The sequence below is a fragment of the Aquarana catesbeiana genome, linkage group LG03 (genome assembly GCF_042186555.1).
Source record: "Aquarana catesbeiana isolate 2022-GZ linkage group LG03, ASM4218655v1, whole genome shotgun sequence".
Lineage (NCBI taxonomy): Eukaryota > Metazoa > Chordata > Amphibia > Anura > Ranidae > Aquarana > Aquarana catesbeiana.
The window spans coordinates 166,753,944-166,769,482 of record NC_133326.1 but is presented as its reverse complement, the minus strand read 5'-3'; the positions used below and the strand labels follow the sequence as shown (position 1 = coordinate 166,769,482).

The 15,539-nt window shown below is 42.7% G+C and overlaps 1 protein-coding gene across 5 annotated transcripts in view; it reads left to right on the top strand.

Moving 5' to 3' along the window:
- The window catches only part of USP6NL (USP6 N-terminal like), a 278,511-nt gene that overhangs the window by 166,505 nt on the left and 96,467 nt on the right, over positions 1 to 15,539 (top strand). For all 5 annotated transcript variants that reach the window (XM_073619484.1, XM_073619483.1, XM_073619480.1 and 2 more), the window contains one exon: positions 7,458 to 7,565. In XM_073619484.1, coding sequence (XP_073475585.1) covers positions 7,458 to 7,565 — 108 coding nt within the window. The remainder of the gene's footprint in view (positions 1 to 7,457; positions 7,566 to 15,539) is intronic.

The following is a 15,539-nucleotide window of genomic DNA, read 5'->3' as shown; positions in this document are numbered from 1 at the left end:
AGTTTGCTCTTGAGGAATAAGTATCTGCCTTCATTGTCTCGTTCTATATCTTGTATTTGGATGGGACAGTGTTTAGAGAATCGTATCGAGACGCCCTTGGTTTTTGAATCTGTATTGGAGGCATGGTAAGCTGTTGGATAGAAGCTGCTATGAAGCTTTGGGATGTTATCTGATCTAAAGTGAGTCTCTTGTAAAAACACTACGTGGGCTTTAGTCCTTTGAAGGTGTAGCAGTAATTGGGATCTCTTTTCCGGGGTATTAAGTCCACAAGTGTTTAGTGAGTAAAATTTAACACTGAGGTTGGGATGGGACGCGATGTGTTGGGCCCTGGCCTGGCGAATATCATGAATTTGTATTGGGGAGGGGTGGGGGTGGAATCTTCCAGGTATGGGGAGAAGGTTAGAGTAGATGACCTTCAGATAGGAGGGTCAGAGGTACTCCAAGTTAATGCACCTAAGAAGGGGGGAACCAGCCGTCCCTTCTCACGATTGTGCAGTTTCGGTGATTTACAGCACCCAGTCAATGTATACTAACCCTTCGGTGTTCTACACTGTACCAAAGCGCCGTGTGGGGGTTGGCAAAGAAGTGGCGAGAAAGAGATAGTTGGAGTGAGTGTCTACCTGCCGCTACAGGGTAGTTTTATGTATATGTGGAGGTAAACCTTGTGAGTAATGTGTTTCCGATAACAGGGTAAAAACTAGACAGTCGTGTACAGGAACAGGTAATCAAGGAACAGTTAACAATAACCATAAACAATAGGTAACCGGCCATATGGGCCATAGATAGCCTTATGTGGGTCGCAAGCTGTATGCCATCCTCCCAACCTGGACAGTATGCTAAAGCATAGTTCAGACAGTGGATTTTGGTATGGTAATGACTGGAACTGTGAAAACCCACATAAGTGTATATGGTGATAACTCCTAAACCACCATGAGTGGAGTGTGCATAGAGAAATCGTGGGTGGTCTGATATAAGAGAGTCTTAGGCAGAGTCAGTGCTCCAGTGATGACAGCGAGTATCATCAATATTTTGCACTCCAAACGGGGATGGAATACAACGATGCTCATTACAGGCTGGTGTATTCATATCTTTTACAGCGGTGTCTGTTTACATTATAATCAGCCCAGGTAAAACATTATAATCAGCCCAGGTAAATTTATATTTGGTGGTTCGCTGAGGAGGGAGGGGAGAGATCACGCCGGTACATTTAGCATAGCTTGTGGCTTAAATGCCTGGAGTAATGAGATGTCAAGGCACCCAGATTTGCGTCCTAATGGCGGAGAGACATGTTCGTCTAGCTAGTGCCGATGGCAGCGGGGCATCTAGGTTATGTGATATATTTCCGGCGTAACGGGGGCAATAATTTATGCCATTGCGTCACCCCCATCTCCCCTCCCCTGCAAACCTCTCAGCAGTAATATTCACAGTTTAACAGAAGGAATACTTACTTGGTATCGCCAGTAGGGGCGTATCAGTAGTTACCTGTCAGCGTTTCCATACGTGCCTGAGGATTGTTGAAGTGAGGTGAAAGTGTGCAACTTCCACCTCTCAACCTGGCCAACAGAGGAGAGGTATATGTACAAGGGCGTATACCGGGATCCCCCCCCCCCAACCAATATGTGCAGGGAAGTGGGGGGGGGGGGGGCAGCTTAAGTGGCTGTGGCGCCCTGAGACATCTAGTATGTATAGATCTCCTGAAGGGGTACGGTAGAAGGTGTTCTCTATGCTGAGGAATGGGGGAGATCCCGGCACACACCCCTCATGTACAACCATCAAACCAGTTTCTTTCATATCATCTAGAGCTGGGGTCTCAAACTTGTGGCCCTCCAGCTGTTGCAAAACTACAAGTCCCATGAGGCATTGCAAGGCTGACAGTTACAAGCATGAATCCCACAGGCAGAGGCATGATGGGACTTGTAGTTTTGCAACAGCTGGAGGGCCGCCAGTTTGAGACCCCTGATCTAGAGACACTAGTGAAAATATTATTAGGGATAGTCCGGGGGGGGGGGGGGGGGGGCAGCTTAAGTGGCTGTGGCGCCCTGAGACATCTAGTATGTATAGATCTCCTGAAGGGGTACGGTAGAAGGTGTTCTCTATGCTGAGGAATGGGGGAGATCCCGGCACACACCCCTCATGTACAACCATCAAACCAGTTTCTTTCATATCATCTAGAGCTGGGGTCTCAAACTTGTAGCCCTCCAGCTGTTGCAAAACTACAAGTCCCATGAGGCATTGCAAGGCTGACAGTTACAAGCATGAATCCCACAGGCAGAGGCATGATGGGACTTGTAGTTTTGCAACAGCTGGAGGGCCGCCAGTTTGAGACCCCTGATCTAGAGACACTAGTGAAAATATTATTAGGGATAGTCCGGGGCGGAGGGCCTGCAAATGTTGGAGCCGTGTGGAATGTAGATCTTCACCTAGGAACAATTTATTCATATCCGAACATAGGGAGAATAAAGGAATCAACTGTAACGAAAAGGAGAGTCATGTAAAGAGTGACAGAGTTAGTTTACCGGGTTAGGTGGAGCCGGCATCCATTTACAAGCATAGGTGCCTGAATAGATATCAGTAGTCACGTCAGGCTCGCCGCTGTCTGAGTGAATTCTGGGGCCCGAGGGGGATCTGCGTCTGCGGTATTGAGTAGCCTGTGCCTCCATTGGCTCTTCTTGGCCCACATCCTTCCTTGTGACTGCACAGCGGAATTTAGCATACCATTGTGGGACATCCACGAGTGGGATGCCCAGGGTATCACAGAAGCATTGTAAATCCTCTGGCACGTTCAGTAGCGCAGTATGGCCTTGTGAGGTGGCTGACAAGCAAAAGGGGAACTTCCATTTGTAGTGTATTCCATTAGCACATAGGGTATCAAGAAGAGGTCTGAGATCCCTGCGGTGCTGCAGCGTTATGCCAGAGAGATCTTGAAATATTTGTATGTTAGCTCTGTCAAAGACAAGTTGGGTTCTATTTCTCGCCTTCCTCATTATATCTTCTTTGATTTTGAAATCCACAATACAGCAAATGACATCTCTGGGGGGGATCAGTATCCCTCCCCTTGGGTCTGAGTGCTCGGTGAATCCGTTCCATTTTTATCTTTGTTTGAGCAGGCCGATCAAGTAGGTTATTGAACAGGCAAGTGACTGATTCAAAGCTGCTCATTTTCAACTGATTCTGGGAGGCCACGGATTCTCAAGTTATGGCGTCTGCCTCTATTATCAAGGTCCTCCATGTGACGCTGGAGGTCCCTGAGCTGAAGGATGTGTGTGTCTATCTTCAAGGTAGCCCTTCTGAGGACTGTGCCTTGTTGATCAGAAACTCTTTCTGCCTCGCGGACCCTGTCATTCAGCGTGTGGATATCTAGGCGGAGCTCGGAAATGGCGGCATACAAAAGGTATCTTTAATGTCCGCCGCTATGGTCCTCAGGTGTATGCTGAGGTGTTGGTGGGGAGGGACACTGTGTTCCCCCATTGCTGGTGTGCCCTGTGGTGTGGGAGCGGGAGCCGGCGGTGAATCAGACAGTGAAGGAGATGTGGCCTGGATTCGTCCGCGGCGGGAAGATGCCGTATTCCCTCTCTGGGACCGGAACATCTCCGGAATATGGTGGCTAGAATCCCTGCTTTGTTCGTGAGGGGAGCGGGATTGTGACGCCGATGAGGTACGGGAAGCGGTCCCCATGTCTAGGCAGTAGACTGGGGTGTCTTTACCTCTTTAGGAGAGCTAAAGCAGTCTGCAGCGGCCGGAGCTCTAGAATTATGCTGCCATCTTCCAGTCAGGTCCCACTTGTACTATTTTATATACATTAATTATTGGAAATATTTCTGCATGAATTTGATATATTCTTATTTTTTACTTAAATTGATAGAGTGATATTTGGTGGGTTGTTGCACCTTTATTTTATATTTCTTAAGTTGTTGCTAATAGCACTTGTGATATAAGGGCATGAATTTGATGTCATTTTATTCATTTATTTATAGCAATTTAGGTATGCATTGCACTACACCAGTTTGGTATACAGTTAGTGATATAACCTAAATTACTTTGCTGTTTTACCTTTAACATTAAAGTGATACTAAGCACACACTGTTTCATTTACATGGTCCCTTCTAGTTCTATATGTGTAATTTCTATTTCTTGCACTGTAATTATTTAATAAAAAAAATACATTTTTCCTATACAGCTGTCACATGACCCAGCACTTCATAGCCTGTCTGTAGAGAAACATAAGCAGGAGCATCTTTTAGTCTTCTGCTGCTGGTTGAAAAAAAAAAAAAAAGAAACCGCCTTTGGGATGAGTAAAAATAAATAATATCAATAAACGGTTTTAAATCCTCATACACATATATATTTAAATTCCAAATCTTTATTGTTTTTTGGCAATAACCTGGTGTGTGTGGATTTCTGCCAGTCATAGGCTGTCACACTCATCCAGCCTGTGTTTTTTAGAAAAATAGGGAGGTGAAGCCTCCTTCAATCTACATGTAATATCCCACCCCCATTTTGCGTAGCTGGTTAGTGGGCATGGAGGAGGAGGGAGTTTGCTGTCATTTACCCTTGTGTATACACCCACATGTATGACTCTATAGTCACATGGGCTGTACAGATGTGATAGGAAATACTCAGCATAGAAACTCACTGAAAACTAGGTGTGCAGAAGATGCCACCTCTGACCCCCAGAATACCCAACAGCATTGGGGACATGAACAGGTAGAGATTGAGAACAGCAGGATCAACCAGTTTTTTTGTAGAATACAGAAAACCAATCTCATAGTGACTGAGTATGAACAACATGTAGTACAGCATTTATTGATAGGTTTTTATGATGTGGGTTTAGTGACACTTTAAGGTATTTATTTCTGTTGATTAAAAAAACTAAATTTGAACTAAATTAAATTGACAGGGATATAATTTCCTTTGAAACATAACATAAACACTTCAAAGAGGTTTCCCAGTAGACCAAGAAGTCAACAAAGTGGTGGATCTCAGCAATTTCCGTACCTCTGGAAACACATCTCACTATACACGTTTGCTTTTAGACAAAATGTGTAGAAAAGTGGAGCTCATTCCTTTTTGTCTAAATGTTTGAACCCCAATAAAATAATTTTCCTTCTTTCCTTACTGTGGCAGATAACCTTTGATTCCACATTTTTTTCTGGAAGGTGTTGCCTCCTGGAATTCCTAGGTTGTGCTTTATTCTAAGCGCATTGCTAATGCTGCCTTGACATTTAGGTTCTGTTAGATTTCTGAAAACAGCTTGTCTTGAAGTAATGCAGCAGATAACCTCTTTCACCCGCTTCTCTCACACTGCTGGAAATGCCTGAAAGTATATTCCTTGTATAGAAGTTCTGATGTGAATAACAAAGACTGACGTGCCCTAAGGATTTTGATGATTGTACATCTGTATCTCATGTGCAGCATGAACCTGTGCTTGATAAACTATTATGTGTAAATCAAGAGTGTGGCAGCAAGGTGTAGAAGGTTATAAAATATTTCAAAAGCTACAATATTGCAGTTAGAAAAGTAAATAATTAAATTACCTTTGAAGACTACTTATGATGGTGATTTATTGTTGTAAATCATGTTATGCCCAAAGAAATAGCCCCATTGCATCTTTTGAAACCTATATTTCAGTGGTTGTCTTGTATTACCTTTTGTCTTTGTTTTGTTTTTTCTCCTCTTTTCTGTGGTCCACCCATGTTCAGACGTTGGGGTTGATTTACTAAAACTGGAGAGTGCAAAATCTGGTGCAGCTGTGCATAGAAACCAATCAGCTTCCAGGTTTTTTTTGTCAAAGCTTAGTTGAACAAGCGGAAGTTGGAAGCTGATTGGCTGCCATGCACAGCTGAACCAAACTTTGCACTCTCCAGGTTTAGTAAATCGACCCCTCTGAGTTGTAAATAGGAGAAAGATATCTAACATTACAGGGCAGTCAGCTGTGCAGATTAGTGAATAAAAAATGTATGCTTAGATCAGTCTGTCGTATGTTTGTTCTTATAGAAAGTAAATAGGAATTTCTGGTAGTGTCAAGTAACGTAAACTGCGCTTGGGTATATAAAAAGTATTAGATGGACAAAGCTGCTAGCATACTATGAGATATTAAGTCACAAATATTTAAAAAAAACACATGCTGCACTATTTCCAGTGCATGAAAGTATATATAATGTGACTGATTAGTAATTTGAATAAAACCAAATTAACTCCACATAAAATTACTGTATTTATCGGCGTATAACACACACTCCAAGTTTAGGAGGGAATTTTAAGGAAAAAAACTTACATTTTAATGCCCATCAATGCAGCCTTATCAGTGTCCATCTGCAACCTTGCACAGCGTCCATCTGCAGCCTTGTCAGTGTCATTTTGCAGCCTTGTCAGTGTCATTTTGCAACCTTGTCAGTGTTCATCTGCAGCCTTGTCAGTGTTCATCTGCAGCCTTGCCCAGGCTGCAGTTAAACTGCAGGGACATGTCGGTGTCCCTGCAGTTTGAAAATGGCGCAGTCGAGATACACAGAGCCAGTCCTGTGCATCTCGGCTCCTCTCGTAGTCCCGCCCTATGATGGACATAACACAGGTCCAATGGCGGGACAGGGTATGATTGTGAGCGGAGCCGAGCGCTGCCCATATACATACATAGCCGAGTGTAATCGGCTAGGCTCGGATAGCTCCGCTCACAGTCACGCCCAGTCCCTGTGTTATGTCCATCATAGGGCGGGACTGGGCGTGACTGTGAGCGGTACTAGTCGAGGATAGCCGAGTACACTCGGCTATGTATAGATATCGGCGGCACTCGCTTCTCCGCTCACAATCAGTGAGATTACGCCGATAAATACGGTATATAGTACTCCTATATTGAGCAAAAACACACATAAAAATTCCAAATGCGAAATTGTAAATATAAATGTCCAAAAAAGGGAAGAAGAGAAATAACCACATCCACCAGCGTGAGAAACTAGGAATGAAGGTATCCTGATGAAAACTGGAAGCGCCTCCACCAGGTAACACCAGATAGCTGTGAACTTCTAACTAAAGAAAGGTCAAAATGCACAACATTACAATAATGCTATAGGAGCCTTCTATTGTGAAGTCCTCAAAAAATTAGATGTTTTCCAGTTGTAACCAAGAATCCGTCACAGGAATATCCTCAATTACCCATCCATCCATATGACTCAGGTGTGACAACGCCATTTGTTACAAATCCCATTTCCCAATTGGTTAAAAATATGATGAAAGATGTTTCTGCCAAGATTGGTCAGCTGTGGGAAATAGGCTAGCTACTGATCAGCTGTTGGCGTCTTTGTTCAGCCTGGGCAAAATCAACCACATCAGATGACAACTGTCTGTTGTTAAGTCATCCTTTACCTTTTTATAGAATATGGATTATTTTTTGTCTATGCATGTAATCTAATTTAGCTGTGTTTTGCTGTTTTTCTAATCATGGTCTATATGTTGCTTTTGTTCAGTTACACAGAAGAATTTACAAAGGCATTCCCCTTCAGCTCAGAGGTCAAGTCTGGTCACTAATCCTAGATGTACCGAAACTGAAAGATGAGAGAAAAGACCTTTATCTGGTAAATCAAAACTTCCTAATTTAGTCAGCTGTTTCTATTTTTTGAACAGTGCATTCCAGGACCAAGAATAAAATAGTTACCTTTATATTAAAAGAAATTCTATAGTCACAGTGTACACCTTCTTTTTAGAACATCAGCATTGTTTATTCCGTAGATTGTAAAGTGACAAAGTATATGTTCCACCATTACAGAAGAATAAGCATTTCTGCTTTTGCATTGCAGTAACAGGAAAACGGGCCTTAATAAATTAAACACAAGTAAACAGCTGTCTCAGTTTTGTTTATTACAACAATTCAGAAAAAAAAAATTGGACAAAAAATGTGCCTTTGTAACGAGACGGTGTGCATAGGTTATAAACGCATTAGGGTTTATTTACTGAAGCTGGAGAGTGTAAAATTAGATGCACTTCTGCATAGAAACCAATCCGCTTCCAGGGTTTATTACCAAAGCTCAATTGAACAAGCTGAAGTTAGAAGCTTGTTGGCTACTATGCACAGCTGCACCATATTCTGAGTGCACCAGTTTTAATAAATCTCCCCCATAGTCACTATTGGGTGAACTCACATTGATATTCAAAGTGAGAGTAGAATTATACCAAATATTGCATATTTTATGGTATTGGTGGGGGCAGTTTCTGTTAGAATAGCTGATTTTTTCATAAGTGTTCATTTGGTTGACTTTGTTTATCTGTTGGAAAGTGGTAAGGGTAGAAGTCTGCATCCATCTAAGTGCGATCATTCTACAAGCCAGCAATGTTTCTTTAAGAAAAAAAACTGGCATACCTTTAGAATGTAAGCTGTATGAGCAGGGCCCTCCTGTCCCTTCTGTATTGAACTGTATCGTAATTGTGCTGTCCCCCCTATACATTGTAAAGCACTGCGTAAACTGTTGGCTGTATAAATCATGTATAATATAATAGTTCCTGGGCCATACCTCCTCATCAAGTATGCCAAGTAAACAGACTTCTGGTAAAATTGTAACAGGGTGTATTCAGTAATCAAGAGCTGAGGTCCACAACTTGTTTTAAGCACCTAAAGTCAACCGTGCAGATCCAGATTAAAGCGGGGGGTCCACCGATCTATCGTTTTTTTTTTTTTTTTTTTTGAGTTCATTCACAAACTTTTCTTCTCAGCATTACATACTCACATATTGTGTGTAATATGTCCGCCTGTGTCAGATTTCGTCGGAAAGAATAACTTATATTATTCACTGCAGGCGGTTTCCATCTTCATTGTGGGCATTTGAAGCCCACAAGCATTTATTTCCTGGATGTGGTGAATGCTGTGCTCCCAGCATTCACCGCTCATTCCCGCACATGCTCAGTGGCATCCTGGGAAGCCTGAGACTAGCTCCCAGGAGTCTGGGAGAGGCTAGAAACACGCCTACTCCCACGGGAGGAGAACTAGGAAGTGCAAAGAAGAATAGAAAACTAAAAGGTAATTACGGCGATTTAAATTTTTTTAAACATCATGTCAGCATCTAGGCAAGGAAGAGAATACATACAGATATTGTTCAAAATTTGGGTGGAACCCCGCTTTAAGTGAATAAGTCGGCATTAGGGTAGGTGCAACTTACAGAGTTTGCCATAGATACATAATCCATAGAATAAAAGCAGGATGAGGTGAGATGTATAATGTACAATTGAGTTAATTTATTAATCACCGCTGCAGAAACAAAGATGGGATGAGCAAATGTCCTAGAAAACTATTTTTAACAATCTGATATAAGCTTACTTGAAAAATCTCCATTCATGTTGTGAGTGCTGCCTTTTTAGCTAGCCAGTGTTTTCCACAGCGTCCTGGATTTCCTGCTTGTTTTGCAGGTTCTCCTCTGGATATTCTTTTGGTTTACATTTCATTTCTAAGGACTACATAACCTATGGTACCTTGCTTGCCTGCAAACAGGGATTCCTTTACTGACTGTGTACTCCTGAAACGCCTTCTCTCGGCACCTCTGTAGTTTAGACCGCAGGCTCTGTGAAATGTGTAACACAGGCAGTGCGTATTCGTAGGGCATATTGAATGTGTCACAGATTTCCATGGGAAAAAATGTGTGAAGATATTTAAAAAGTAATTTTTTTTCAAGCTTCAGGGCCATTCAGATTCATGGAAGTAGGGTAGAAATATTTGGAATACAACGTGGAAATAAATATGATTTTAAATACTGACTGACCATAGGTACACTTTAAAGTGATTGTAAAGGGTTTTTTTTTTAAATAACAAACCTGTTATGCTTACCTCCTCTGTGCAAGCTGTGCAAGGGTTTTGCACAGAGAGGCCCCTGATCCTCCTTCTCTGGGGTCCTCCGGCGGCGCTCCTGGCTCCTCCTCTTCTCGATTGCCCCCAAGGAGAGATGCTTTTCATAGGGGCACTCGTGCTGACAAACTTCCGAGTCCTGCTGCTGTTTCCATTGACACAGATAGCAGGACTTGGCGCCGCCCCCACCTCCTGTGTCACTGGATTTTATTGACAGCAGCGGGAGCCAATGGCTCCCGCTGCTATCAATCTAGCCAATGAGGACCCGAGACAGCAGCTGGAGCTGCTGTGCTCGTCCCCGTCGCTGTAGTGAAAGGGCTCAGGTAAGAAAAAGGGGGGGTCTGGGGGGCTGCTGCAGCATAGAAGGTTTTTCACCTTAATGCATGCATTCTCCTTTTAAGTGAAGTTTTCAAATTTGGCATTTTAAGTTAAGAAAATAGAAAATTGAATATATTTTTTAGGAGACCCTGTCCTCCAGACCATTCATTTTAACAGCAATATTTCTATAAATTATGTACGTACACAAAATAAAGCTGCGCTAAGGACTGATAGTAAAAAAGTACAAACCATAAGAATTGGGCTAGTGAGTTCACCAATAACAAACGGTAAATGCAAATTAATAAAACAAAGGCAGATACCTAATGCAACCTAATGCAAATACCGTGTGAGTGTGAGCACATAAATATATATTTTATGAAACAATAATTGTATAAATAAATGGGTTAATGAAACACAATCTCAAAGTGATACAGTGATGGCAAGAGGTATGGCAAAAAAGTAATTAATAAAAAACATTAGTGAAAAAATGTAATAATAAACAAGTCCTGATTAACAAAAAAAAAATTAGTCCATGTAATATGTGATATCTGATGGGAAAAAAAGCAGATAAAGAAAGGCAGATCCAGAATAAGTCCATACACAGTGTATGAAAAACTTGATCACGGTGACAAAAAACCCCCGTGACGACGTCCTTTGTAGTGACAAAACGCGTAGGGAGGAGCGGCGTGCTGACGTCACCGTCATCATTCTAAAATGTTTCATAAACTCTAATATATATATCTATCTATCTCTATATATATATCTCTATATATATCTCTATATCTATATCTATCTATCTATCTATATCGGTATTTGAATTAGGTTTCATCTGCCTTTGTTTTATTAATTTGCATTTACCGTTTGTTATTGGTGAACTCACTGGCCCAATTCTTATGGTTTGTGCTTTTTTGCTATCAATTCTTAGCGCACCTTCATCAGGGTTTATTTTTACAGATCCAAATACTTTTCTAAGACCATTACCCTTACTTGATGACTACTTTGTTTTACAGATCAGCAAGAATTTAAATGGATGTAAAGGCAAATAGAGATTGTTTGCATATTAGAATCATGTCACATAATTTAGTTGAAAGTGTAGCGTATAAAAGCTGTCTATAGGTGCTGTGTTTTATAGTGTTGCCATATTATAAAGCAATAACCGTGGCTGACTCTTCTTTTTGATGTAGCACTGATTTAGACCACTGAACTTGTATTAGATTTCATCAAAGGAAACCTAAGCTGCCATGGCTGTCCCCTCCTAATAATGAGAGTTGCCTGGCTGTCATGCTGATACAATGGCAATGTGGAGCAAACATGCAAATAAGGAATTTTCACGGTGTTAAAACCAGTCACAACCAGGCTGCAAGCATTTTAAGAAGGCCTTAAAGTGTTATTAAACCCAGGACCCTGCATTCGCTTAAGCCGGTCTCCCATAGTACACAGAAATGAATGTGCATGGGAATGTAATTATTTTAGTAATTATAATCTGACAAATACCTTTTCTCATCAGCTGTATATAGCAGTCTTATGACTTTTTTTATCAGTGTCTGGCGGATAAGTGGTTAAAGCTTGTAGGAGGAGCTTTCATTCTCCACTCACTGACTTATGAGGCTGCATGATCCCTGACCCTCTGCTGAGCACATGCCAACCCCCCCCCCCCCCCAAAAAAAATGAACTCTAGCAATACACACCAACCTGAGCATATGCAGAGTGCCTCCAAGACTCTGTATCAGTAAATGGATTGGGGGCAGTAAAAATAGGATTTTTATAACCGCTTACCTGTAAAATCCTTTTCTTGGAGTACATCACGGGACACAGAGCCATAGTAGTTACTATGTGGGTTATAGGGCCACCTTTAGGTGATGGATACTGGCACACCCTAAGATAGAAAGTCCACTCCCTATATAACCCCTCACACTACTGGGAGTACCTCAGTTTTTGTAGCAAAGCAATATACGTGTATTAGAAGAGGGGAGGGACCTCTGTGTCCCGTGATGTACTCTAAGAAAAGGATTTTACAGGTAAGCTGTTTTAAAAATCGTATTTTCTTTATCGTACATCACGGGACACAGAGCCTTAGTAGTTGCTATGTGGGATGTCCCAGAGCAATGCCAACTGAAGGGAGGGAGACGCAACAAAAGTAGGGCACCATGAGATTAGAGAACTTATACTGCCGCCTGCAGCACACTACGCCCAAAGGCGATATCCTCATGCCTTTTTACATGCACCTGATAGAATCGGGTAAATGTATGGACTGAAGACCAAGTTGCAGCCTTACAGATTTCAGCTATGGAAGCTTGGTGATGCGCTGCCCATGAAGCACTAACAGCCCTAGTGGAGTGCGCTTTGATTTGAGAGGGTGGAATCCTCTTAAAACCATAAGCTTGAACAATTACTTGCTGAATCAATTTAGAAATAGTAGATTTCGATGCTGCCTCTCCTTTTCTAGGACCTTCAGGCAACACAAATAAAACATCTGTTTTTCGGATCTGAGCAGTCGCCTTCAAGTAGACTTTGACTGCTCTCACCACATCAAGCAAATGTAGTGACTTCTCTTCTGTAGAACAGGGTTCTGGGAAAAATGAAGGTAGAATATTATCCTGGTTTAGATGAAAACCAGACACTACCTTCGGTAGGAAGTTAGGATGAGGACGCAGTACTACCTTATCCTTATCCTTATTCTCCTGATCCTACCTTAACCTTATCCGGAATAATCAAATATGGCTGTTTACAAGAGAGAGCAACCTTCTTGCAGAAGATATGGCTACCAGAAAAACTAATTTCCTTGTCAAAAGGACCAAGGGAATATGTTGTATCAGGTCAAAAGGCTGCTTCTGTAATGCCGATAGAACTAAATTCAAGTCCCAAGGGTTCAGGGGTGACCTAACCGGAAGATTAAGCCGCATTACCCCCTTAATAAAGCTACGAACCAAAGAATGTGACGCAAGTGGTCATTGAAATAATACTGATAAGGCCGAGACCTGGCCTTTGATGATACTTAAGGCCAGCTTAATTTCCAACCCCATCTGCAGAAATTCAAGGATTCTACCTATGACATACTTCCTGGGGTGCCAACCCCTGGATTCACACCAGGAGACATATGTCTTCATATATGATTCTGGAGGCCGGCTTGCATTAATCAAGGTAGATACCACTGAACCTGACAGCCCACGCTTCTTCAGAATGTGGGACTCAATAGCCAAACCGTTAAATTTAGCGTTTGTAAGGTAGGATGGAATACCGGACCTTGCGAGAGAAGGTCTGGACGTGGTGGTAGGGTCCATGGGTCCCCTACCGCCATCCTTATGATCTCTGCATACCAAGATCTTCTGGGCCACGCCGGGGCCACAAGAATCACCGACTTCCCTTCCTGCTTGATCCTGCGAAGAAGAAGTGGAATTAGCAGAATAGGAGGGAATTCATAAATCAGTGAGAACTGATTCCACGGGAACACCAAGGCATCTGTTCCGCATGCTAGCGGAGCCTTTGTTCTTGACACAAAGTTGTCGATCTTCTTGTTGAACCTGGACGCAAACAGATCTACGTCTGGGATCCTCCATCTTTGGCATTTTGCCAGGAAGATATTGGGGTGGAAGGACTATTCTCCCAGGAATAACTGCTGGTGACTCAAATAGTCCGCCTGCCAATTTTCTATTCCTGGAATGAAGACTGCCGATGGGCAGAAAACAATGTACCTTGCCTAAGTTAGGATATGATTCACTTCTCTCTGGGCCGCACGACTTCTCGTGCCCCCTTGTGATTGATATAGGCCACTGCTGTGGCATTGTCGGATTGGATCCTGACAGGACAATTCCGTAACCTGAACGTCCAGGTCCTCAGGGCTAAGCACGCTGCCCAAATCTCTAGAATGTTGATGGGCAAGGTCATTTCTGATCTGGACCATTTCCCTTGGACAGTCGCCTCTTCTAGGACTGCTCCCCAACCGGAAAGGCTGGCATCTGTTGTTACCACCTTCCAGGTAACTGGTAGGAAGGGTTTTCCCTTCTGCAGATTCTTGGTTATCAACCACCAACTGAGGCTCCGGCGCACCCTCGGAGACAGGCACATTGGAAAATCTGGAGCTTGGACCTTCTTGTTCCAAGCCGATATTTGTAAACACTCGAGTTGCAGTAGCTAGACCGAAAGGCAGAGCTACAAACTGAAAATGAAGATTTTCTACCTCGAAACGTAGATATTTCTGGTGAGCAGGAAAAATAGGCACATGGAGGTATGCATCCTTGATGTCGATTGACGCCAGAAGTTCTCCACCGTGTAGGATGGAAACTACTGATCAGATTGACTCCATGCGAAAAGAGCGGATATTCAGAAATCTGTTTAGATCTTTGAGATCTAGAATGGTTCTGACGTCTCCATTTGGTTTTGGTACCATGAAAAGGTTTGAATAAAACCCCAATCCCTGCTCTTCTATGGGGACCACCGATATCCCCTTTTGAGACAAAAGATGGTCCAATGCTTGAAAAGAGAGACTTCTTTTTCTCTGGATCCTTGGGAACACTTGATCTGAGAAAACGAGGAGACAGGGACTTTTGGAACTCTAGTTTGTACCCTAGAGATATTGAGGAAGCCACCCATTTGTCTCAACACTTCCTGCCAGACCCTTGAGAACTGCAGAAGTCTTCACCCCACTCGAGCGAGCGAGGGCACCCCTTCATAAGGAGGTTTTATTATTTTGTTTTGTAGGTTTCCTTCCCCAGAACTTCTTTTGTCCCTGGGGTTGACCCTGAGGTTTACCTCTTAAGCCTGACGGCGGAGGCCGTCGTTACTGCCTGGAGGCTGATGCTCTTGGCACTGGAGATGAAGCTTGTCTAAAAAAAAAATACGCTTACTCCTTTTCCTAACTGGCAAAAGGGTACTTTTTCCATTAGAAATTCTTTGGATGTATTTATCCAGATCATCCCCTAACAGCCGTTCAATGTGAAAAGGAAAACTAGCCAGGAGCTTTTTCCATGGCACGTCGGCGTACCAATTTTTCAACCATAGTATTCTATGCATATGCATCAGCCCAAGCATAAGATGCGAGGCCTGTAGAATAGTATCTCTCATGGCGTCTATTGCAAAACGTAACGCCACTGGTAGTTCGGCCAAATCCTGGGCCTGCTGATCAGGAATAACCTTGAGCACCTGTTTAAACTGGTCTCTCAAGGATTGACATACACCAATTGCTGCCAGCGCAGGCTGAGTCACTGAACCTGTCAGGGAAAATGTGTTTTTTAATAGGAATTCCAACTTCTTATCCGTTGGATCCTTAGGCATTTTGAGCATGGTCTACAGGATAAGTCAAACTTTTATTCACAGAGGATATAGCAGCGTCAATTGCTGGTATTTCCCATTTTTTGATAAACTCCATAGGATAAAGTGTTGAAAACTTTTTAGGCGGAAAAAG